The following is a 26482-nucleotide window of genomic DNA, read 5'->3' as shown; positions in this document are numbered from 1 at the left end:
GCCCATGCCTCGCCATCATCATAGGGAAGAATTTCGTCCCAATATCCTATCTATCTATCTATCTATCTATCTATCTATCTATCTATCTATCTATCTATCTATCTATCCAACGCCTACTCTCACTTTGAATCCACTACCCCATGTCCTATCGCTACGTGTCTTTTAAAGCAGTTCCGCCAAAAAATGACAGGGATGCGCAGTTTTCTGTCCTGCGGGATGTATTTTGGGCTGACGGCCGTACAGAAGGAGCATTTTTAGCGTTTTAATGCATTGACTGAGCCACGTAAAGCAGGAGAGGGCTGGCGGGCAGCTCAGCGGGTGCGCCTGAGGGGCGGGTGGCACTTGGACGACCACCAGAAGGGCAGCACTACCCAACGGGAAAACTGTGCCTCCAAATTCTCCTTTCCTAGAAGAAGCCCTTTCCCCTCCCGCTCCCCGCGAGCCGCCGCTCCCACCCTTCCCACGGCCGCTCCCGCCCCCGCGCCGGACGCGATCCGAGCTGGCGCCGCCCCCGCGCCCGCCCGGCCCGGCAGGAGCCCCGCCCGCTCCCGCTCCGGCTCCGCTGCGCTCCACGGCCGGGCCGCCTGCGCCGCTCCCGCCAGATCCGCTGCGACTGCTTCCCCCGCCGGGAGCCGGAGGCTGAGCCGCTCCCCGCGCCGAGTGGCGGTGCTGCTGCCCCCGCCGCCGGAATAGGCGCTCCGGCCCCGCCGCCGCTGCCCGGCGGAGCCAGCAGGGAAGGGGCTGAGCAGGGGATCCGCGCATTGTGCGAGCCCGCATGGGCACGGCACGGGGGCGCGGCCGCGGGGCTCCTGCGAGCCTCTCGCTCGGTCCCCGGCATCGCCCGTAGGCGGGGGGCGCTGCGCTCGGGCGTGAGGGATGCTTTTGTGCGCGGCCGCGGGCGCAGCAGCGGGTAGCGGCGGCTCCGGCGGGGCCGGGGCTGCGGTGGCGGGGCAGGTCGGGCGCCGCGCTCAGCCGCAGCTCTCCCGGCGAGAGCGGCCGGGCGCGATGCTCTTTTAGGCGGCTCCAGCCCTTGCGAGCGCGGCGGGCAGGCGTAGCAGCCCGTAGCGGAGCTGGGAGGGCGGGCAGGCGGCTCCCCATGGCGAGCAGCCGGAGCATCGAGCTGGAGCACTTCGAGGAGCGGGACAAGCGGCAGCAGCGCTCCGGGCCGCGGCGCGGAGGCTCCGGGTCCGGCGGCGGCGCGGGGCCGCGGGGCAATGGGCTGGTGCCCAGCCCGGCGCACAGCGCGCACTGCAGCCTCTACCGCACCCGCACCCTGCAGGCGCTCAGCTCCGAGAAGAAGGCTCGCAAAGCCCGCTTCTACCGCAACGGGGACAGGTACTTCAAGGGCTTGGTGTACGCCATCTCCCCCGACCGCTTCCGCTCCTTCGACGCCCTCCTGGTGGAGCTCACCCGGTCCCTATCGGACAACGTGAACCTGCCCCAGGGGGTCCGCACCATCTACACCATCGATGGCAGCAAGAAGCTTACCAGCCTGGACGAGCTGGTGGAAGGTGAGGAGGGTGTCAAAGTCCGGCTGGAGCTGGTGGCGGGTTGTGGGCACTCCCTGGGGTGAGTTTCCCAGTCCCTACCCGAATCAAAGCGGAGAGGTCGCCTTGTGAAAACTGGCGGCCGCAGAACCCGTGAGGGCAAGTAGCCGGGGTTGCCGGCTGTTGTGAGGGGCGGTAGGGCCTCGTTTTCCCCGTGTGAACCATCCCCTTCTCCCATCACCTTGAGCGCTGCCATCTGCATGTGCTGGGCTCTACTCCAATGGTAGTTCAGCAGCAGGTGCTCTTCCTATCTGCAAGAACTGTGAAGTTCTTGGTTACCTTCCATTTGTAATACAGGGAGATGCTGTAATTTGGTTCTCTAAGTGTCATTGTTGACTCACAGTGGCTTCAGCCTTCAGAGAAGAAGCCCCAGTGCTGTAAAAAAAGGGTGTCTATATCCTACCATTTATTAAAACTAACAGGTGTAATGCCCTAGTTTCAAATGTGATCAGAGTCCATATTAACAGAGGGAATTATCTACCTTGCCTGACTTTCAAAAGCATGTTATGGAATCAGATGTATTTCAGAGTTGTTCCTAAGTAGCTTTTCATAAAGGGACTTAGCTGCTGAGGTTATGTAGACCTTGCAAATCTGAACAGAGCAGCGCTTGACTGTCTCAAAATGGGACCGGAAATATTGTTTTGTGAATGACACGTATGCCCCTTGTTTGTGGGGAGTGATAATTAGCAGAATGAGGAGCAGAATTCCCCAGTCTTTTCACCTCATGTCTTGAAATACAGTTTTAGCTCGGCATTGCCTGCTTCCCAAATGCACAGGTGCACACTGAGAGGTTTGTAATGAATTTGCATTTGATGGTTGTTCTCAATACATCAGCTACCACCACAGTCTTCCACCCTGTGACTCTGTGTGCCAGGTGTAACTGGTTTGCATTAATGAAGAACTGGGATTTTTTTTAGGCCTTCCAATGCCTTCTGCTTCCTAGGCTTTCAGCTGCCTATCCTTTGAGCTTTGGTTTGGAAGCTTTCCTTTTCAAAGCAGTGCTGAATCACTCCTGGAGAATTGGATGAGAAAGGGAACCTGAAGACCTTTATCTAATCCACCAGTAAGGACATTGGGAGTTAGGGACCAGCTGCTTCACAACATGGAAGAGAAAGGGGGGCCTGCAGAATTTGCTGTGCCAAGTGGGTCTCCCTCAAAAAAGGAAGGGCACTTCCTGATAGTACCATAGTGCTGAGGACTTACATGATCTACTATAAGGCTGTTTTACACTGACAGCTGAAGTAGGATGAAGTGGTTGTAGAGTGAAATGCTGACCCTGTGGTGATAAAAGAAGTGAAGTAAGTAAAAAAACTTTCATGATTTGGTGGTTAATTTAGAGATACCTTAAAAAAAATTCTATGCTGAAGTGGTCACAGAAGGGAAAGGAGATGAAGCTAGCAATAACATGGGGTGACTTTTGAAATGTTGCAGCAGGAATAATATTAGACTTCTATGACTTAAAACAAAGACAAAATTACTTGCTGGACAGCCGTATATACTCTTACAACTATAAATTAATAATTGAAAGCAAAACTTACTATTTGTCTCTTCAAATACTCATTGAAACCTGTAACCTGTGTTGTGTCTCTTTAGTGGAAGAATAAAGCAAAATAAATGTCACAGTCAAAGTGCCACTTCTATGCTTTCTCAATGAAATAAAAGGGGGAAAAAAGAATCCCAAGTACTTAGTCATCTATCCAATACAACTCTCAGGAATATTAAGAAAATCTTATAGCACCATAATTGGATTAGTATGTTCTCCAGTTAGCATGATAAAAACTTCACCAGTGTAAGACTAATCACACAGAGAAAAAAATATATAGAGGAAGGAAAGAACAGCAAACAAGTAGTGAATCTATAATTTCTTGAAATTATTTGAGTTTTTTGCCACCTGTTTTGTTCTTGAGGTGCTGGAAGAGATTTGATTTGGGTTAATTTTCTTTATTTCTTGTGGTTACAGCACAACAAGCTTGAATTTCTGCTCTCGAGTAAATGCTCCCACATTGTTGTTGGCCTAAAGCTTGAACTGCAGAAGCACCGGAAGTAGTTTTGATTTGTATTTTGCTGTATTCCAATATTTTCAGAAAGAAAAATACAACTAAAGTGCTGTAGTGTGTGCCAGCCACAGGCTGAGCACCAGAAGGGCCATGGCTGCGTGATGCAATACCAAGCTTGCTGGTCTCTTGGCACCTTCCCAGTGCTCCTGAACTGGGACATGGAGTCACAGCAGTTCAGGTTCAGTAGTGGCAGATCTCTCTGCAGTGAGCAGAAGGTGAGTGCTCAGCAAACCTTGCCAAGCCAGCAAGATCTGCATTAAACCTCCCTCAGCTCCAGCCTATGTGTGTGAAGCCCTTGGAAAGTGACGTGTCCCAGTACAGGGCAAGCTTCTTAAGGCTTATTTGCTGTTTAACTATCTGGGATATTAAAGCTGGCAACATCAAATTCTGTATCATTACAAGCTGAGTCACTGATAAATGTTTTTTTGGAGTTTGGCTGTATTTGGCAATCTGTTTTACTGCTTGTCATTTTAAGAGAAAAAGAGCTGGTTCATGGACATACTCAGGATATGAAATATTGCTGTTATGGGTTGAGCCAGTTAAAAATTGACTAATTGTTTATTAGTCAAAAATAGAAGCTCCATTTTATGAAGCATATTGCTTTTCTTAACTGGATATGACAATCAAAAAAGCATGCTCTGCTGGACCAGCCTAAGGCAAATATAATTTATACTCTCAGCCCCTGTAGATTAGGAAACATTATGAGTTTGACAGTTTTCACTGTTTTCTTAGAATGGGAGGAATTTCATTGTCTGCTTCAGATCTGTTTGAGCAGGCAGATCCAAAGAGGAGGTGGGGGCTGTGACTATTATGACTTTCTTATGGTTTTCTTTCATCCAGCTTTACTCTCAAACATAACACTACTTTTTACTTTAGAATACTACATTCCATGTGTAATTTTATTCTTGCCCTTCAATATTGAATATTAAAAAGTAGATATTTTTTTATTTTCTACCAGAGTTAGCTATTTAAGTGTTTGTCTATTTCCTTCAGTTTCCCTTGAAAATGTAGGCTTCCTAAAGCATGACACCATGGCAATAGAACTGTGCAGCTCTTTAGTCCTGGGCTATGTGTTTTATGTGGCTGTTGGTCATGCTCTGTCGCTTTGTTTTCATTGCCTTGTTAATGAAGGATGTGGAGCATCCCGACTGTACAGGTCTGCTGCAAAGCTGGGAGTTTTTGTTGGATTTTGAGAGATGAAAGCAAGTGTAGACTTTATTCCTGGAAAGAGTAGTTCTGTTTGTTTTGCGTCTAATGGGAATCCTTCTAGTTCCCTAGAAAAATGGCTGAGAGTCTTTGTTCATTCAACAACAATGCTTAATTAATACAGTCCTTTATAAAATGCCAGGAGTTTTGTCTGCATGGTTGTGCACACAATCAACCGGCATCTGTAGGGAAGTCTTTGGGCAGGAGGTGGGAAGGTTTGAGGCAGGGTAGGCCTTATGCATGCCAGGACACATAGCACAGGGCAATATCTGATTTACAGAGCTCTGCCTCACTAACACAGAGTAAGAGAATGTGTTTTGAAATGAGGTGTTGAACAATCCAAGTTTTTTGTGCCTTAGACCGTAGTTGTTACTGCATATTACATTTTAATCCTGCCTGAAGTACCTGTGACTTTGGTTGATGTGCACTGTTATATTAGGTCAAGAATATATTTTCTCTTGTCAGGGCAAGCATGTGGCAGCACCAAGTAGGCAGTTTGGATTTTTGCTTGTTCCAAAAGGTATGATTACCCTCCTGTGCTAGAGCCAAAAGCTGTAGCACCTTAAAAAACAAGAGGCAAATGTAATAAGTTGAACAAAGAAGGGCAAAAAAGGAGAATGAAAGAAGGATTAAAAAACACTGAAAGCATATTCTTCCAAATATATGTTCAAATCACTGTAGTGACGCAGTTCTGGAGCAATGGGGTGTGGATGTGAAATGTAGAAGTAATTCTTAGTTAACTTCCCATCCAAGTAGAATAAAATAGTTCCATCACCATCTATCTCCTAGTTTCAGGGATGGGGAAATTCTAGTTTACCTGAAAAGGGTTATTTAGTTCTTGGGCAGAAGGCACATGGTGTCAGGTGTGTTTGATACCAGGTGGCATTGGCTGTCTTCTGAGAGCTTTTACCCTGCCTGAGCAGGGGGTTGAACTTCCCCGAGGTCTCTTCCAATCTCAGCTGTTCTGTGATTCTGTGAAAGCCTGTAGGAGGCTGTAATTTACACATCTTAATGTCTAAATCTAATCAAAAGAGAACTAATAACAGTTAGTCATCTGCTAAAATCCTTGTTGTCGTCCCAGGTTTTAAAAAGTGCATGGGAAATTCTGAGTGCTATAGATGAGGAAAGATCATGACTTATACAGGGTTATTAAAGGTGATATGAAAGTGAATTGTATGAAACTGATGCAGAGGGAAGTTTCTCAAAGTAAGGAAGGAAAGCAAAATTGAAATAACCTAATCCTTCATAAAAGGGGTTATTTTATTTTTAGATCAGTCATATATGCTGTAAATACACTGTTCTGGAAATCTGCTTGGCTTTGTGTTACAGAACACGGAAAGAGTACTCTGCTGTGTTTCCTAAAGTTAGAAAGAAGGTCAGTAGCCTTAATAACTACCTTGCTGTACTAAATAAGCAGCTTTTGGTAGCTTTGAAGCTAAAGAGTTGCACCCAAAGAAGCCGAGGAACATAAGGTGAATAGGCAAAATCTCTGTAGATACCTGCCCTGTCCTATGGGATTCACAGGGGAACACATGCCTAAAAAATATGGAAACTGTTTTCCTTCCCTAGGGATGTTTTTACCTGTCAGCTGTATCATTCTCTGTTATGCAGAGTGCCATTTAAATAAAACTTGATCCTTTATGTGACTTTCAGGAGGTAGTGCTTATTAGCCTTGCAAAAAACAAGCCAGAAAATCTTATTCAGATACTTTTGTTTTAAATATCCCTACTGAGGATTTTTGAGTGTTGCACACTTAATTCCTTTTGTTGCTCACAACGTGTGACATATCCACAGTTGGTTTCTAACCTAATGCTAGGGAAGAGTAAATATCTGTAAATATTTCTTTAGTAGTTTCTATTTGTTAAGGACAACAAGTCTGAATATTTCTAGGCTATTTGTTAAATGCTTAGCAGTTAGGTTTGGCTCACAAAACTTGTGCTGTGAAGAACCCCAAATGGTGAGGCAGCTGTGTTCCCTCAAAACTGCACGTATCACACTTGTGATGCAAAAGGGCAGGATGCATCCTACTTTTTTTATTACTACCTAATATTGCGTGGCTGAATTTAGAATAGTTCATGTAGAGGTATAAAATAATTGGGGTTGAAAGAGACTTTTGAGGTCATCCAGTCCAACCATCCACCCAGCACTGCCGCTGTAATCCCTAAACCATATCACCAGATCCAAATGCCTCTTAAGCACCTGCAGGATGGTGACTGCCCCACCTGCCTGAGGAACCTATTCCAATGCCTGATCACTCTAATAGTGAAAAGATTTTTTTTTTTATCTCATCTGAATTTCGCCTGTCTCAGCCTAAGGCCAGTTCCTCTATTCCTCTTACTGCGAGCATGGCAGAAGAGACTGAGCCCACCTCCATCCAACCTTCTTTCAGAGAGTTGGAGACAGCCATGTGGCCTGAGCCTACTCTTCTCCTGATTAAACAAACCAGCTCCCTCAGCCATTCCCCATAAGACATATTTTACAGACCCTTCATGAGCCTTGTTTCTCTTCTCTGGACACACTGCAGCTCCTCAATATCCTTTTTAAAGTGAGAGGCCCAGAACTGGACACAGCACTCAAGGTGTGGCCTCACCAGTGCCCAGTACAGGGGAACAACCACTTCTCTGTCCTGCTGGCTGATCCAGGCCAGGGTGCCATCAGTCCTCTTGGCCACATGGGTGCACTGGCTGAGGTTCAGCTGCTGTCAGCCAGCACCCCATGTGTCCCTTTCTGTCCCAAGCCATTCCTCACCCAGCCTGTATCATTGCATGGCTCAGGTGCAGAGCCCGACACTTCACCTTCTTGAGCCTCCTGCAGCTGTGTTCTCAGCCCACCAATGGAGTCTGTCCAGGTCTCCAGCAGAGCCTTCCATCCCCTGAGCACATCAACTCAGTGTCTTCTGCACAATTACTGAGGATGCACTTGATCCCTGTGACCAGATCATCCACAAAGATGTTAAACAGGACCAGCCCAAGATGGAGCCCTGGGGAACACCACTAGTGACCAGCTGCCAAATGGATTTATCTCCATTCACCACAGCACTCTGGTTCCAGCCATCCAGCCAAATTTTCACCCATTGAAGAGTCCACCCACCCAAGCTGCAAGCACTCAGTTTTCCTAGGAGGATGCTGTGCCAGATGGTGTCAAACCCTTTACTGAAGTCTGGATAGACCCTGGATAGACACATCCACAGCCTTTCCCTCATCTACTAAGTGTACACGCTATTCTCCTTAACCCATGCATTTTTATCTTGAAAGGTGAGCTAGGCACATTCCTGAGGATTGGTGTTGAAGAAATAGATGGCAAATAAAAAACTTTGTGGATGAGTTTCTAAGAAAGCAAACCAGTATTTAGGCAGCTAATGACCTATGGCTATTTGTCAGTCAGATTGACCATTGTAGTCTTGTTTTCTCTTTTTCTGTTTTCTGTGTTTATCATCTGCATTTTCCTCTTCTGAGGGAATGGCAAGTGTTGTGTTTAGAATGTTGGCTGTCTGAAGCTGGAATCCTTTTACATTGTTCTTAAACCACTTACACAGCAGCTTGTTTCATGGATAGCGCATCTGGTTATTAATTCAGTGCAGCTAAATTATTGAGAGGCAGGTAATGTTTCCTTGTCGATAGGCCATGTTCCATGTCTTCTAGTTGATTTTCTACTGTTAATAAGATTTGGAAAATCAGTAGACTTAAACCATTTGCTGATTATATTCTGCCCCAAAATATCAGATGTTTCTCTTTTTAACTAGCATATGCCCAAATTGAGGAGGTTTTGATGGTAGCAGGATTTCTTTGTGGAAGAGCTGGCACTTTCAGCTTATTCTGGGTACTGTCCTGAATCATGGGATGGATTGTACATACACTCTGTTGAAATTATGCTGTGAACTTAGGAGGTTTCAGACTTCTGCCAGAACTGCTCTGCAGCCTGGTTGAGCTTTCTGTGGTGGAATAGTTTGGCTGGGCTTGAGTCCCAGATGTCACCTACGTCTGGAAGTGCTGCATTTTTTTCTGCATCTAAAGGAAAAAAAGAAAGCATTGCTAAATAGATCTTCCTGCTTCATTACTGTATATTGTGCTTCTTTACCTGCAAATCCCAGTGTAATATCAAATGAGACTAAACCCATGCTCTGGTCTGAAACCTGGGGAGCTGATTCATGCTAATGCCAGTGTTGTGAGCTGGAGACGTGGTATTTACTTTCCATAATGTATTTGCTATGACTCTGTGCTAATTGAAGCTAGTATGCATTAGCTTTAAAGTCTTTCAAGAATATAAATGGAAAGTTGGCCTTCAAACCATAAAATTGACCATATTGAAGTGAGCAGTGTAAATATTTGAATTATTGTTTATGCCTGGTTTTGGAGATTTGTCAACTTTCTCGAGCTGGTAGATGTAAAAATGCAAAAATAAAAAAGTTGCAGCCTCATCAAAATGCTGCTAATGTCTCATAAAATATTTCCTTTTTATTTGGGATGATATGTATTTAGGTTATTCACATGGAAAATCTCATTCAAGACAGTCAGTGAAACAATCAATATTATTTATGTTTGTGATTTTTAACTATAAAGGTATCTGTTCATTTCAACAGTGTTTGAAAACAATTTGATTGGTTCAACCCTTCTAGACTACCTCAAAAATCAAGTATTGTATGTTATATTTTACATATATTAGTTTTCTGAAAGATTGTGGAGATTATCAGAGGGGTGTACTTAAACATGAATTAATCCCAAACAGATTTAAAATCAGGTCATACATGAAAGCTGTGAGCAAATATGGTATATATATATGGTGTATATATATATTTTCAAGTTCTTACCTACAAAAAATTAATGTAAAAAAGAGATAGTACTTGTAAAAATGACATATTTCTTCCAAACTGAGGTACATAAGGGCATTTTCTACTTTGGAGGATGACTACAATAATTTACACAACATTTTATTAGTGCTTATCACAATATTTTATTAATGCTTTATTAATGCTTGCTTGTCAAAGGATAGTGTTTTCTCAGGCGTGCTTTTTAAATACACCATTCTGTAGGAAAGTTTCCTGGAGTTAACTTTATAGGTGTGATTTAAGTTACCCCTGTCATTTTTTTTCCTTACATGTTTTCATCTGGTAAGTATTGAATTGTATAGCCCTGTCAAACAAATAAATGTTTAACTCGTTTCTAGAATACCATTCTTTATCCAGAGAGAAGCAATTGGCTTCGTAATGATACTGCTTACTGCTTCTTGGATTTTTTGTATTTTGCAAGTTTTTGAATTGAACTTAGAAACTGTGGGTGAAGTCCTGGCAGTGGTAAAATAGAGATTTAAGTAATAATTTCAAAACTTTATCCTTTAAATCATGAAACAAGAAAATCACTCAGTGAATGTGTTTTCTCACTTGCAGCCCTTGCTCTAGTCTTGCCATATGTGCTTGCCTTGCAGGTGTAGTAGTAAAATCTGTTTTCCATGCAAAAATTTTGTTACTTAACTTTATTTATATGTCTGGGATATGATAGCAGGCGTGGACTTTTTAAAGCACTTACTAAACAGTCTGTAATATACTAAATTCTCAAGTAATTAGACTTTCCTGTATCTGCCAACTATAGGAAATTTTCAATTCATTTTGGCAGATTTTTTTTTTTTTTTTTAATGTGAAATAGTTTGTGCTTCAACTTCAGTATTGGCTAAATGCAGCTGAAGCAAATAATTTGAAATTCTTTCTTAAGTTATTACATTGTTTTAACTTGAAAGCACTTCCTGACTTTTGTTACTGTGGCCTCTGCTTAAAGGAAAAGAAGTTACAAGGAGAAATCTGCATCACAACACTGAGATAATGAAGCAATTGTTTTATTCATGCATCAAGCAAGGGAAGCTGTAGGAGACAAAAAGTTTTACACTGCTATTTTAAAGAAATATAGACCCTTTTGGATTAATATTGACTGAAAATGTTACAGAAGTACAATTTCTGCTGCCCTATAGGGTGCTGTTGTACAGCTGTGACAGATAACAGATCACTTCCATGATAGTACAAAGAAGATGCTCTATTTATGATTATGAGTCTGTAAAAGAAAAAGCCAGCATGCCTGTTGAAATTTTGCTATGATAAATCCTTGAGCAAAGGGACCTTTTGTCCTCTACCTTTACTTTATATAAAGCAATAATTCACTACAAATTTGAGACTGTTTCTGAGTAGATTTAATGTTTATTTATTTTTTTAAACTTTGTTAATTTAAATTTCAGCCCTGAGATTTAACTTTGATTTATCTTGATTTTTGTGCATTTGTTGAGGTTTTTTTTTAAGGGTCTAGGAAGTATATTGGTTTTGAGCTGGAAAGGATAATTTTGAACATTCTCAATAATGGGGAATTTTGAGGTACTTTGTAGAATTTATTTAAAGCTCTTTTGCACACAGCTGGACAGACTGTCCCAAGAGCTTGTGTTGGTTTTGGCTGGCATAGAGTTCATTTTCTTCATGGTAGCTGGTGTAGCCTATGTTTTGTATTTGTTTTTGAAACAGTGTTGATAACAGGAGCATGTTTTTATTCCTGCTGAGCAGGGCTCGCACAGAGCCGAGGCCCTTTTGGCTTCTCACACCATCCCACCAGTGAGTGGGCTGGGGGAAAATGAAACTGAGAGGTGACACAGCTGGGACAGCTGACCCCAACTGGCCCAAGTGATATTCCAGACCATTTGACATCATCCTCAGCTTATAAATCTGGGAGAAGAAGGAAGAAGAGGAGGAAAGTTCAGAGTTAAAGCATGTGGCTTCCCAAGCCACCACTACTACGATGGAGCCTGGCTTTCCTGGAGGAGGCTGAACACCTGCCTGTCCTTGAGAAGTGCTGAATGAATTCCTTGTTTATCTTTGCTTGCTCCTTTGGCTTTTGCTTTCCCTATTAAAGTGTCTCTATCTCAATCCATGAGTTTTATTTTACCCTTCTGATTTTGCCTCTTCTGTCCCACTGAGTGTGACTACTACCAGCTTCTTGAGGTGCCTCTCCTTTGGCAGCACTGAGTTTGGAGACAGACTTACTGGCAATTGTCCAGACAACAAGCATAGTCCTTTCAATCTAGTGTTAGAGAATGTGTGGGGGAAACCTTTGCTTTCTGTTGTAGCTGAGCTGCTGCCACAAAACTTGAATATGTCAGGCTGTTTTGCGATAACAGGGTAGATGACTAAAACAGCTCTCAGAAGAGAGCTGTGCAAATCTTTAAAATCATAGGATCTCTTAGTTTGACAGGGACTTTCTGAAGTAATCTCATCCAATATCTTGATCAGGTTTGATAAAACCAGATTGCTTGGAGATTTCTTACAATTTAGTGTGTAGATCTGGGGCAGCATAAGCTTCTAGACACTACAGTCCTTACAAAGCTGTGTGGAGTTGGGGTTCTTTTCCTCCTACCTGTAAGTTGGTGCTTGTGTGCAGCACGCAGCTCCTTGTCAAGGAGTTGTGTGCTGAAAGCACCTCCTTTCTCTTAGCTAATTTTTTTGGGGAAAGAGGAGGAGTCTAGTTTTGTGTGCCTTGGTTTGTTTTTCGCACCACTTGATCTGTGAATTTGAGGAGGAGCAATGGGGATGAGTGAAGAGGAGGAGTACAGGCAAGGCAGTGGCATCCACAGGACTTCACCCCAGTTTCCTGTACCTGAGAGGAATACAGTCCCCAGTGATGTTTGTGGAGGCAGAACTGGCTGCCAGAATTTCCCAAACAAAATCATTGCTAACTTGGCTTAATTATAATCTGTATTCTTTCAAGTACAGCGATTAGACTTTCAAGAAGGTCTAAATACAAGATAAATTACAAAGCAGTGTAATTAGTATTGGAAAAGAAACAAGAAAGTCTTTCAGCTCACAGTAATTCTTCAGGGCTTTGAAAGTAGTTTAGTATCTTGCTTTTAGAATAAACTCTGCAACTTCTAAGATAAATCAGCTCTCCAAACTGGAGTTCAGAATGCAAAAGTCTTGTTTAAAAATTTTCTAGTATGTATCTGAATGTAGGCAAACATTTTGTAACTCTTACAATTCTGTCCCCTAGATGTATGTCTACTCTTTGCTCCTCATGCTGTGCATGTTAGAAGTGAGTTTGGTTTCTTCCACCAGTGGCTCTGACTGTGTAGCTTTAATTTTACAACCAGTAAAGCTTTTTGAGATATAGGTAGCTCTTCTGTCTGGAGCAATGGTGTATTCTGTCAGTTTTGAATGCTTAACCATTTGTCCTTCTGGCAATACTCTGCCCATTCAAGAATATCTTGGGATGTCATTTGTGACACCCCAAGGATGTGGGTTACACAAATAACCCAGAGTTAAAGATGTCCCTGTCTTGGATTACATCTTGCATATTGCTGTCAGGTGTCAAAAGTGTTGTCATAAGCTGCAAGTAGTCTTCCTCTTTTGTTTTCCTTAAAAACAAACAAAGAAAGGAACAAAAAAACCCAAACAAAAGAAACAAACCAACAAAACCCAACAAAACACCCCCCCCCAAAAAAAAAAAAAAAAAAAACAAAAAAAGAACAAAAAAACCCAGCTTTGAGTTAGGAATGAAATTAAAAATGGGGAAGTGTAGATAGATGTATTGTTATTCTCCCATACTCTCAAATACTCATTTGTGGCCTTAGGAGGTGTTCATTGGTCTAAAAAATATCAAAGTCGATGCATTTCAAATATGTGTCTTTAGTAGAAAGGCAGTAACTCCTGGTAGATTAAAGTACCTTTCAGGGTAAGTGTCTTGAGGTACTTAAACCTGGTCTTGTAAAATAAATACAGACATGGGTGTACATATCTTGAAGTACATGGTTGAGGGATATATAGGGGAGGACCTGGATATTTGCTGTAGGAAAAAGCTCTTAATGTCATGTGTTGAGCTCAAGTAATTTGAGCACTTGCAAAGTGACTCAGTCCAAAAGACATGTGAAATATCTTTAACCTCCTCATTATCCACTATTTTTTATACCTGAGGTCTTTTGAAACCTGTTGAAAGCACTCTATGGGAGTGTTGTTTGGGTGGAAAGCTCTGATAATTTATAGTCCTCCTTGTCAAAATACAGGAAAATCACTCCCAAAATATTTCTTTTTTGGTTTTCTTAGTTTTTAAGTTGACAAAGTAGCTGCAAACCCCCTTAAACTGTGAACATGTCCTCTTCTTTTCAGGTGAGAGCTATGTGTGTGCATCCAATGAGCCATATCGCAAGGTTGATTACACCAAGAATGTCAACCCAAACTGGTGCGTGAACATAAGGACTGGCTCCAGTCGGTCCTTGACGTCCTTGACATCCACGAGGAGCGAAGTGAAGGAGAGTAAAGATTTCATTAAACCCAAATTGGTGACTGTTATTAGGAGTGGCGTAAAGCCACGGAAAGCTGTGAGAATTCTGCTGAACAAGAAGACTGCTCACTCCTTTGAACAGGTCTTGAATGACATCACCGAAGCCATTAAGTTAGACTCGGGTGTAGTCAAGAGACTTTGTACACTGGATGGAAAGCAGGTAGGAGAATAAACTGCCGTGGCCATCTAATAATCTGAGATGCTCAGTTTTCATAAGTTCAGTTCTTGTTACTGTGTATGCTTTAATGTGCTTCTGAATAATGGCAGTTTAAAAAATTAACTTTAAAAAGCTTTATTAAAATATTAATACACATAGCAAAATTAGAATTGTATATAGTGTAAAATAAGTGGATTTTTACATTAAAGTAAAACAAATTATTTTTATGCCAGCCTTTTTACAGTGCTCAAAAAAGGTGACTGTTTATTGAGTAATACAGTTTATTTGAAACAATTGGACTTGTTAAGATATCTATGTATTTTCAGACTACCACATAGTGGCTGAGTGGTATAAGAAAAATATCAATGTCTCTTTTCATTGCACTTCCACAGATTGCTGTTTCCAGAGGGGATAACTGACATGACCTGAGGTCAAGAATTGTATCTGAAAGGAATCATTCTGGGAGGGTGGTCACATCTTTGCAATTGCTTTTTTTTGCTTTTAGTTTTATCTCTGCAAAAACAAAGCTAGGGTAATGATGTGGCAGGTGCGTATTCTTGGACAGAAATACAAAGGAGTGGCCCACAGGATGTTCTGCTGCACCAGTTTAAAGTGTCAGGAACACACTTGGTGTTGATCAGTCACATTAATGACTCAGGCCTTCATAGAGCAGGACTTTGATACCTGATACTTTTGTTTGACACTGCTGTGGAGCTCTGACAGAATTGTGACTTTAGTAACAGAGCAACACAGGTGCAGAGTAGATCACATTGGTATCAGGTACCCAGACTCTTGTAGTGTTGACTAAACATTGATATCCTTGCTCATTCAACAAGTATTATATATACCTGCATACCTATACATCTGTATAAATTAATTGTAAAAGTTTCAGTTGTTTTCAGAGATGAGGGCATTTTTATTTTCAATATTTTTATAATGTTTAATGCCAAAAAACCACTTTTTTGTGGTGCAAGCTTCTAGCAAATGTATTGCAGAACAAGTGCACTTAGATTGCCTCAGTATGAGCTCTGTCTCTGGGTATGTTCTGTGTGCTTGAATACACTTCTTGTAAGGAAATATCTGAAGAAAACAACTTGAGTGTTTTGATGAAAATGTAGCAAGGCAAAGGCATCCCTGAAACTTGATTTTCAGTATTTGGTGGCAGCACAATTATGTGCTCTTTAGTTCTTCTAATAGGTTTGATTTTAAATGAGATTCATTAATGCTACTTCTTAACAGAGAATCCTTCCTGGGAACATCCGAACAGTGTTTGTCATGTTTAATTTAATTAATAATAAAATAGCATAATAAAATATTTATTATGCAGTAATGAGTCTCTTCTGCCCATGAAGTGTTTTGACACCATCTCAGGATTTTGGTCTTCTCAAGCAAGTAGGGAGTCAGTAAGGGAAACTGCAAAAGCTAGGATTGTCAGTTCACATTCTTGCATTTTCAAAACAGCAGAGACCCACTGATCTGCGCTGACATGGAACATGCAGTAGTGCATCAGGGATCAATAAATGTAGTTAACATTAAATATCAAATACATTGCTTGCATGTTGCCATCACCCATGGTGGATGATGACTGTCTTCAGTCCATGGTGAGGATGACCAATTATTGGTAATGCTCCAAAATATAATAATTTTTTTTTTTTTTTTTGGTGCAGGACCTCCTCCTCCCCTTCCGTGGGGAAAGGCAGTCAGTGAACTTGAACTGCAGCTGTAGGAGTGTTCTCAGGCGGGATTGAGAAATCCCTAATTCTGACTGAGCAGTCAGCAGAGAGTTGCTGCATGCAGCTGCCTCTCTGTGTAAACTGTTCCAGCAGCAGCAGTGTGTAAATGTGGAGACCTCCCTTCCATCAGGAAGACAGGCCTTGTGCTTTTCCACAGACTTTGGGGGAAGGAGCCTTTGTTGCACAACACAGTGTAATTGTGTTTTAAGATCTTGTGAGATGGAGTGCCCCAAAGAGAAGACCTATCACTTCAAACACCCTGACAAAAAAATAAAAGCCTTCTACTACTTACCTAGGAAGATGGAGAGGTCTTGCTTTGTTTTATTTTTTGTTTATTTCTCTTTCCCCAAAGTGAAGAGCTGACCCCAGTTTGAGACAGTAGGGTTTTTTTAATTTGGTTGTTCACTGCTGGTATATGTAGAGGTTGGTGCTGAAGGGCTTTTTGGGGTTTGGCGCATGAAGAGTTGCTTTGCTGCCAGCTACCAATTGGTGGAAATTTCTGAGCCTATTTTCTCTAATGTAGTAATTGCTTATTCTTCTAAATGTGCTAGGGAGGCAGTTCTTTTTGTTCGTTGTGGTGTTGGCACATCTTGAAAGGCAACCATTAAAAAAAAGGCATTTTGTAAATGGCCATGTTCCTATAAATGTAGCCCTTGTGTTTCTCATGATTCTATTTTTTTTTCCTTGCTCCTTCATATTTTTATCTCTGTGGAAATACTTTTATTTTTTTCCTGAGTGAATAGGCTTAGCTTGTATTTTCTGTTTAGTATGAAAATGGTGGTGAAATTCAGATGATTACCACATGCATGTATAAAACTTGTATCCTTTGATTAGGGAATACATTGTTCTGTTAACTTGTGGTGTGATTTTTTTATTCCAGTAGAACAATTTAATGTGTAGGAAGAAATGGTGTTAAAACCAGTGATCTTTCTGACCAGTAGAAGAGAAAGGATGTTTTCAAAAGAGTTTAAATTTGCTCTCCTGACTTCATTAATCTGGACTGTTGCAAAATCTTGATGATAATAGTAAAACAGAGAATAACACCTGAGTTGGATATTTTCCTTGATTATTCTGCGTGAAAACAGACAAGTATCTGGTTTTTAATTGTAAGATTTTATAATGTTTGCGAGGTTTCCTTTTATCTTCAATTTCAAAATGAATGCTGTAACTTAACATGTTAGTGCTTTGTAGCCTGAAGTACAGATCTATTTTTGAACTATCTTGATGCTGGGCTTAATTCTAACTTTTAAGCTATTGAGCAACCAAATTTTTTTAACCTCCCAAGATTGTTGATAAGATTTTTAAGTGAGAGAAATATTTCTGTAAAAGTAACTAGGCTTTAACTTTGCGGTGCAGGCTTCCGCTGTTCCAGTCTTTGTGCTTCTGACATTGAGGTTTGCCTAATATATTTGCTTGACCAAAGTGTTTTCTTTACTTGGCTGCATTTTCCTGGAATCTGTCACTATCCTACTGTGAAGCAAGGACAGTTAGACTGAAAGTTCTCCAGTTGGGAAGTTAACCCTTTGTTATCTCTGAACAGAATGGAGGGTTTCTTTCTTGCTAAACAAGCTTTGAGCTTCAGTAATTGTGAAGTGTGGGGTGGTGACTGTGTGGTAAGTTGGGGAGAGAGATTCCCTGTGAGAAGCTCACAAAAAAACACACACAACTACGAAGCTTGTGTAATTTGACACACAAAAGAAAACTAAATCCTCACACTTTTTAAGCCTGCAGTGTGTTGCAGTTTCATGGATTAATGTCCATAACAGGATTGAAAAGGCGGATGAGACACCTTTTCTATACTCTGTTGTCAAAACAGTGAGAATGCACCAAATATTAGCCTTACTTTGAAGGTCTTTTTTAAAGGGTATATTGGGGGCTCTCTCTGGAACCAAAAGTTCTCCAATTTTCTGTTAATTAAGTTTTTTTTATAAAGTGCTCATTAAAAGTAAATTGGTAACTGAAGAAAACAGTTACTACATGTGGATGTATTTATCACTCATTGTGCTCTCCTCTCAGTGATTTTTTTTATTCTGTAGTGACAGACTTGAAAACTCTTAGTAGAGAAGATAGCTTTTGAAAACTGAATTTTGTATTTGCTTTGCTGTTAACATACCCATCACAGAGGTAGAAACTAAAATAAGGGATGAGCAGGAGAGATTTTGTTTATTAGTGTAACAGATTTTCCCAATATTCTTGGCAGGCTTTTGTCATTCAGATCTCAAAAATTTCTATTAATACAGTACTTTTGCTACAATCTTAGTCTCAGTAGAGATCTTACTGTTTAGTACTCAGAGATGTCTTAGAACATATGAATTTCATTTTTCTTGGTTTTTCCATTTTGTTGGCAAAGTCCTACTTGTATGAGATGATTTTCTAAAAAGTAATTTTTTTGCAGTTAAATTCTTTTTGGCAAATATTTCCCTTTAGTTCAATTCTCTCCTACTAAAGAAGGATGTTCCTTGAGCAACCAGGCTCTAGACATGTACTTTTTTTGGTTTTCTAATTTAATTGTGCATTTACATCACTGATATCTCATTGCAGGCTAAGAAACAACTGTAATAGAAACTTGCTTCAGTGTTAACAGGCATGATTTCTAGTTGAAAGCTACCAAAGTAAATCAAGCTTTTATCTTGCATCTCAGACTCTAACCTAATATAGACACTGTACAAATGTATTGGAAATGGCACAGGTTTGAATTTTTGCTACAAGCAATTTTGCAAGAAAAGAAATCTCCATTTTTTTGGTTTTTTTTTTTCAGTTCTAGCTCTGCTGAAATTTAAAATACTATTTTAAGCTGAAATGTTGCATTAATCTGCAAGTATGAGGGGAAGAAATCCTTAAGCCCTCACATAGCTCACAACTCTTTATAAGGCTTATATATTGTTAATGTGGAATGTCAGTGGCAGCTGCAGAGAGCAATTCTCTGCATTGCAGATCCCACAGAAGGAATTTGTGGGCAAGGAGACTTTCTTCAGCTAACTTCAAGATTTTGAATAGTAATGATAGTCCCTGAATTCATCCTAAAGGCTGAGGGTCACAAGTGGTAGAGTCAGCTTATAGGAAGGGATGTACAGTTTGCCAAGCTGCAGCAGAGTGATTGGGGATTTGACGCTGTGGATATGATTGCATATAGAACGATGCAAAGAGTAGATATGTTGGATGGAAATGTTTTTCAGAATTCATGGTTCATATCTGCATGAAAAAACATATGAATCTGCCTATTTTGTGGGAAATTTCATAAGTGGTAGTTGCATACATTGTGGGGCAGAGGGGGACATACAGTTTTTACATGATGAAAATTCAGTAGGGTGTGTGCAAACCATATGAGGGAATGGGAGCAACAGAGACCTCTTGATGCAGGAGTGGGGTAGCACTGCAATGTAGGAGTGAAGTATCAGCTGGAAAGAGGCATTTGTATTGCTGTTTTGAAGTTTGTTTTTTTGTTTGTTTGGAGTTTTTGTAGCTGACATGAGTCCACAAATTAGTCATGTGTGAGAAATAGTAAAATGTTTTGTTGAGATGGATCCAGAAAGTATATTTAGTTCGTCTTTAGAGAAAAAAAATGGAACTTCTAAAAGAGAGATCTCCCAAGAGAGTAGAAACTAAGTGGCCTGTGAAGTTAAATCAGAAAATATACACACAGTATAGCGGAGGAAAACTCATAGTAGATGTCAAGAGTCATTCTTCTCATTCACTGGATCAACTTGAGATAAAACCAACATGGAAGAGCTAAAGATTACTTTCCAGGGCATAGGGAAACCCTGAAAAGCAGTGTAGAGGAGTTCTGCATGAGTCTAATGATCTTAGAGCTGATATTCATTAGATATGATGCTGGTCCTAAGGTTGAGCTAAACAAACTGAACTCTCAGACAGGCAGTACTGATGGAGCAGTACTATGAATCACTTTCTTGTGGTTGTCTGGATTATCTCCCTTTGTTTGAGTAAATATTTAGCAGTGGGATACCTGTACCACCTGGAAGTCGAAAAATTGTAGTTTGGTAAAAAGTCACATTTGGTACAGTCACTTTTATGTGTGTTACAGACCAGAAGGGCACTGACACAGCACCTGTCTATTCAGGGAACCTGCCACTTTGGGTTGAGCTCTGAACACAGGATGCTTCAAATGAGAGCATGAGGTGGGATTTTGGGAAGGTTTGGAGGCTTTTTTGTTGTTTGTTGGGGTTTTTTTTAACAATGCATAGTTATGAATCAATTACTTGACTGGGGAGAGAGACAAGGGGAAGAAAACAATAGTGGCTACTTCTTTGTATCTGAAATAAGTTTTTTTTTCATGCTGTCTTTTCTCATCAGTCAGCTAGGGAAGCGTGGTCCAGAAAAAATGCACTACTTACCAAATGCATGGTTGGAATATTGCTGTTCCCAGTGGTTATTGATGACTCTCTGCCAAACTGGAATTTAATATTGAGTAGGGGTCAATGAACACGTGTCTGTATGAGTCTCTGGAAATTACCTGGAAGATGGAATGGAGGATATGCTTGATAAATACAGATGAGCTACAGGAAGCCTGGACAACAGAAGATTAGAATCTTGACAAACTGCAGAAAGAGCTTAGGACAAAGCAAGCTGAGTAATCTTGCACTCACTGGTTATTAACAATGCAGATAGGAAATGCCAAGTGTTCTGGCTGGAGTGGTGAAGGATCACAGCTGAGTATGTGAAGATGAATTCATGGCGTCGCTGGTTGTGCACAGGAGGGGAATACCAACATCCACGTGGAAGTTATCTTGTTTCTGATGTATGTGTCAGGTGCCCAGTTTGCTCTGTCCTATTCAATGCAATGATGCCAGCTGGAGACAGCTTTGTTATGGAAATCCAGAAAGGGGTAAAAAGATGTAAGGAAATGTTCTCTGAGGAAAAATTAAAGGAAATGTAATTGCTGAGATTATAGAAGTATAATCAACAAGTTTTTTGGGGTGATGAACAAAAAAAACCTAGCAGCAAAAGGAAATTACTTCTCTGTCTTCCCTGTGTACAGAAAAAGAAATAATAGGCTTACAGTCAAGGTCAAGTGCTGTGAAACTTGATGGTAGATAGTCACTGTAAAAATAAGAATAATGAAGAGGTGATTTTTTGTTACTATTTTCAGCAGATAACTGGAGTCCAGCAGTCTCAAAGGCTTCTGAAAACTGATTGGGTTTGAGTGTTTTCAGTAACTAAGGGTGATCTACCACTTTGGAAGAGCTGTTAAGCTGGAGATGAAATAGAAATTCAGAAATTTCATCTCCAGCTGTTAAGCTGGAGATGAAATTAGAATGTCTGTTAATATTCAAGTGTGCATGAGTACACACCTGCAACCCACAGAATTCAAACAGCAGGGGTTATAGTTAAAGTAAATTTTATCCTAATGCTAGCAAACCTTTTCTAATGTTTGATGTGAAACGTGATTTAAGGGAAGCTGGGCTTGTGCTGGAGGCTGGAATTGTTTCAGAGAGCAGCTCTGGACAGATGCCTGTGTCTAGTCAGTGTGGGATACAAGTCTTGCAAGTCTTACTGAAAACAAAAGAATTAAAGTGGCTGTAATCTTCAGGAAGTCTGTATGACAGGAAATGAATTCATCCATGGACACTGCTACACGGTATTTTTGGTCAGACTTCCCATCGGTGTGCTCAGAGCTGGGAGCCAGGGTTGTTTATTGCTAGAAGGAAGGAGGAAGTAGCAAACTCGGGCAGAGGAGATAATTTTGGCCTCGGCTCGTGGACATAGAAATATTCCCATCTCTAGTTATGTGTGGAAGGAAGTGTTTGCCTGAAACCAACCTGAAATTAACCCTGCCCTGTCATAGTTGCAGCAATCTGAAAAATACTCTAAATATGAAAGTACAGAAGTCTTTTCTGTACATATTCATCATGGAACACTTTCCAAAGCATTTTAATTACATGCAGTGGTGCAAAGTACACAGGCAGATAATGTGGGGTTTATGATTTAGCCTGGAGAGTATTAACAATTTTATCACTGTTGCCAGAAGATGACATTACCAGTGCAATTAAAATTTTAAGAAAAAAAAGGAAATGGTAAGGATTTTGTTTCAAAGCAGCAAAATTGTGATGCTGAAGGTGCTACAGAAAAAGGATTAAAAAAAGAAACAGAGCCTTGAACATCTAGGGAGTCATCTCAGAAGAGTGTGTTAAACTAGAAGTGAACAATAATGCTGAGGAAGCTCTTCAGCTTTGTTGCATATGCAAAAAATAAAGGTCATGCCATGCGTCTAGCGCTGGAAAACTTGGTTCTCTGGAACAAAGGTCTTTAGAATTTGTCACAGTGGGGGAGCCCCTGTGTACTGTTCTTGCTTTCTGGAGATCAATAACCCAGAATACAGTACAGATAGAATAGAGAACTTATCTCTTTCCTTCCCACAGGGATGGACAATTCTGGCTGTGGGGCTGTGCTGTACCATTACTGGGAGTGTGATGGCTGGTGTCCACTGGGTGTGAATTTAATCTTTTTCAGCTAGGTTCAGTTTAGAGATGTGATCAGTAATAGCCATTGCCATCAGACTAGCAGCTTGTTGAAGTGTGATGTTAAAATAATAGATTATTTCTAAAAATGAACATGAAATCAGAACCTGGTGTGAAGTCAGCACTTTTAAATTACAGCGTGGCAACTGAAAAATTTGCTGATATTTTAGCTAACAGCAAGCATGTGTGTCCTGCTAAAAGTGACATCCAACTTGCTGAAGTCTTTGTGGATCTATAGAGAAGATAAATCCTACTGGGATTTCGATTTTTGTCTTTGTGGATCTGTAGAGAAGATAAATCCTACTGGGATTTCGATTTTTGTCTGCGCACACCGAGAGCTGCCAGCACTTAATAAAAATGACATGCTGCACAGTGTGGGAAACAATCACTGCTGAAGAAGTGGTGTCACCAGCAGTAGCGTTGTATCTTTGTTGCTGTATGATTACAATAATTTTAGTGATGGGTTACAGAAATGGTGTGTGGAGCTCTTGGAATAAAAGAGCAGTATGCAGTCATTGTCTGCCATCTGCCATGCTTAAGATTGGGTCACATGACTTGGAAACGAAACCTTGGGAATTTGTTATGTCCCGCTGAGCCTGCCCATTAACAGATAATTAGTCTGGTAAAAATCTTTTGAATTTATTCTGCAGCTGTCATATGCCAGATTAGGATTTGTGTCACAGGTTCCTCATTACTTTGAGATCTTGGAATTTTTTTTTTCCTGTAATCAAATTACCCTGTGTTCCTTCAGCAAACGGTTCTTACATTATAACATTTTAACATGCAAATTTTCTTTAGGATTTTTGCTACATCTTACAGTGTAAACCTGTTTACCAACCATGTATGAAAGGATTTCCAGGTTGAATTTTCTCCATTCCTGTTCATAATGGAGTCTGGAAGCAGAATTTGTAGTTTTAGGATTTGGCCTTCAGGTTGTCAGGTTGATGGATCTGTAGCTGCTTCTTGCTTGGCTGTAATCAGCTAGTGTTTCTTAAGTTTACTGAAGCACGACTGAAATCTTAAAATAAGAACTTTTATATTTGTACCAGTTGCTAAGAAAAATTATGTTCTGTTTCATCCTAAATTAATGGCAGGAAACATGAAAGTTTGTTGGAGAGAGGAAAGGAATATAAGGAATATTTGTCTTTAATGTTTAAAATATTGCTCACTGATTAATTTGCAGTGAACCTTTAAACAGAGAAACCTGAAGACTCAGATGTAAAAGCAATATTAAAGTCATGGCAACACAAGCCAGCTCCTAAAAGCAGAGCTTCCCAGCACTTAAAAGGAGCAGTGACCCTGTTTATGGCTTGCAGATTGAAAGCTTTGCATAGGAGGGAGTGATAACTCAGTGTTTACAGTGTAGGCAGTAAAAGTCAATGTTCTTGTAGCACTTGTTCCCTGAGCCAACAATCTTTTCTTTTTTTTCTGTTGTGCAAATATGCAATCTATGCCATGTTCTTAAATATTTATTTTGTTGATATTTATTTGGTGTTTTATTTACTCATACATGATTAGAAAGCAAGAAAGAAAGGATAAAATATAACTTGTAAGCTAAGTGGGAAGTTGGATTTTTGGCTAGTAGATTTGGCTTTTCTTGGCTTTCCCCATCTTATCTCTTACTTTCGACTCGCCATGTACCTAGGGACTTATGGATAAAATTATTGGAAAATAGGCCAGTTAGCTAAAAAAAAAATTAAAAATAAGGATGATTATTCCACAAAGAGTACCAGAAGAGCCAGAATCTTCTTTGTAAGTGGTTTCTGAAGGTGCCATTTCCTTGGATGTAGAAATCTGCTGTTCCTCTTTTAAAGAAATCAAGGATCTGGTTGATTTAACCAAGATAAAATTGATGAAGAGAAGAGCAACTGTGAGAGATAAGCATTCTCCCTGTATTTTGCAAGGGACCCAGTCATGCAGACACTTAAAACATGCCCATGTGGCTGTACAGGCAGACATCTGGCGAAGTCTTGGAAGTTGTAAAGTGTTCTGGTTTAATTTGCAAAGAGAACATGCTGGTGTCCTGAACATCTGACTCAAAAAAATCCTCCATCTCTGCAAACAACTATTCTGGCCAGTTCCCTTTGTGGCTGATATTTTTGCCTTGAAGGGAAAAGTATTCTTTCCACTTCCCTGGACCTGGGGGATTAAGCAGGGAAATCTGTCGGCAGATACCCATGCAAGGTCTGTTCCATAATTTTTTTTACACTAATCTGTTGTATTAGAGCATGTTTTAAACATTTTTTAATATATATTTGCAAAATTTAGAATATATTACTTTATATTTTTACTTAAAGCAAAAATGGATATTCTAAGCTTGTAAAATCTAAGGGAACAATGAACAAATGACGAAATCTTATTTGCAAAGCTCTGTATTTTTTCCTCCACTTTCATATGCAAGCAATACAATTTCCTGGAGTTTTAGTATCAGAGTGGTGTTATAACCTGCAGGTCTTGAAGTCTGTCACCTCCTTAAGAGCACACTCCTAGTTTCAGCACTAATCTTCCTTTACCTGGCAGGGATTTGCTTCTGTTTCTGGACTGATGCAGGTAATCGGATGTGTGAAAACCTCGGCATTATCTTCTGTCACAAATTGTCAAGAAGCCCAGAGGTGAAGTTTCAGTCCAAGGTGCTAAGGTGTTTTCTGAGAAGTTTTAGGGACTGAGAGGCCTTTGAATGCTTTTGGAACTAGTAATTTTTTTACAGATTTTATTGGGTTTGGCACATGAATACATTTTGATTTCTTACAGCACGCTTTACACATTATTTTTTCCGATCTTCTACTTCTCAAACATTTGACTTTAAAAAAATGTATTTGTGATACTTATCTCAATAACTTCTTTTTCTTCCTATCTGTATGTCACTCAATATTCAAATTTTAGAACAGTACTAAAATTAGTGGGGGAATGAAAATGTTTGATATTACTTCTTATGGATAGACATTTGTCTGCAATTTCCAAAGTAATTCTCATGGCTTGTTCCCATATTTTGACATTAGTTGGAGATGAAAGTTTCTATTCCTTGAGCTTCTATTCTGGAACTTCCTTTTTTCATCTTCATTTAAGGTCTGCGTAACAAAGTATGAATGACATCACACCTACTGTAATGGACGTGAAAAGGACTTGCCAGTTTTTTGTTTCAGTACAAATAAAAAACGCATTAACAGGAAATTATCAGAAGTAGTGAGAGACTATGTACCTCTAAAAATGACTGGTAGTCTAGAACCTTATATTGTTTTTATCTGAGGCTTTCTGAAGCCTCTGTCACAGTCCTTTGCAAGAAATAAGATTTACATGGAGCATTTGGATATAAATACCTCGCAAAAGTTATTAAGTATGGAGGAAGGGCATGCCTCAAAACTCAGCCTGATTGATGTTTAAGCAAAAAGCACATCTAGTTTTAAAGCTATTAAAATATGATTAGTCACATGGAATTTATAAGGCCAGATCACAACACTTAAAATGCCTTTCTTTATCTCTTGGGAGGTGGATGCAAGCCCAAAAGTTTCTAAACACTTCTCTGAAATTGAAAACTTCAGTTTATCCATATTGTTTGAATAAGGATTCTTAACTAAGCAATAAAAGCGGCTTTCATTGCATTAGCTCTGTCAGCAGGTCTTCACTTGGTGGCTAGCCATGGAGGGCATTGTTTCCTTACCAAGAGCCTCCGTGAGGAGAGGAAATGGAACTTGGTGCTATCCTATGGAGAATGCTGCTGTCGTGTAGAAGATGGTTTGTACATAGTCTTCTGGTTACACAAAATAAGTTGTAACAAGTCAACTGGTAAACAAAGAAAAATTAGGTATATACCTGCTGTGGCTGTTCTCCAGTGGTTGGACACAAATGCACCATGCACTGAGGTATGTGCCTCCATCCTGAGGTATGTTCTTCTGGACTATGGAAAAGCTGTGAGAATAGGTCTCTGAGTATTCCTTCTGAATATGAATCCTCAGTGTTTCACCCTTCTCAAGTTTTCAGCTTATATCTGAATGTACTTCCAAATATTT

General features: G+C 40.5%; 1 protein-coding gene across 6 annotated transcripts in view; it reads left to right on the top strand.

Moving 5' to 3' along the window:
- Positions 1-572: 572 nt before the first annotated feature.
- Positions 573-26482, top strand: part of DCLK2 (doublecortin like kinase 2) — a 79636-nt gene continuing 53726 nt past the window's right edge. For 4 of the 6 annotated variants that reach the window (XR_009486149.1, XR_009486148.1, XM_059843952.1 and 1 more), the window contains exons 1-2: positions 574-1511; positions 13935-14269. Coding sequence is in view for 4 of the 6 variants with exons in the window: in XM_059843952.1 (XP_059699935.1) it covers positions 1097-1511; positions 13935-14269 (750 nt within the window). In the remaining 2 variants the exon portion in view is untranslated. Of the gene's footprint in view, positions 1512-13934; positions 14270-26482 lie in introns of all 6 variants that reach the window. The other 2 variants (XM_059843953.1, XM_059843955.1) reach the window with 1 other exon arrangement.

This window comes from Haemorhous mexicanus, chromosome 4 (assembly GCF_027477595.1).
Source record: "Haemorhous mexicanus isolate bHaeMex1 chromosome 4, bHaeMex1.pri, whole genome shotgun sequence".
NCBI lineage: Eukaryota > Metazoa > Chordata > Aves > Passeriformes > Fringillidae > Haemorhous > Haemorhous mexicanus.
This window is presented reverse-complemented; position numbering and strand designations above follow the sequence as displayed.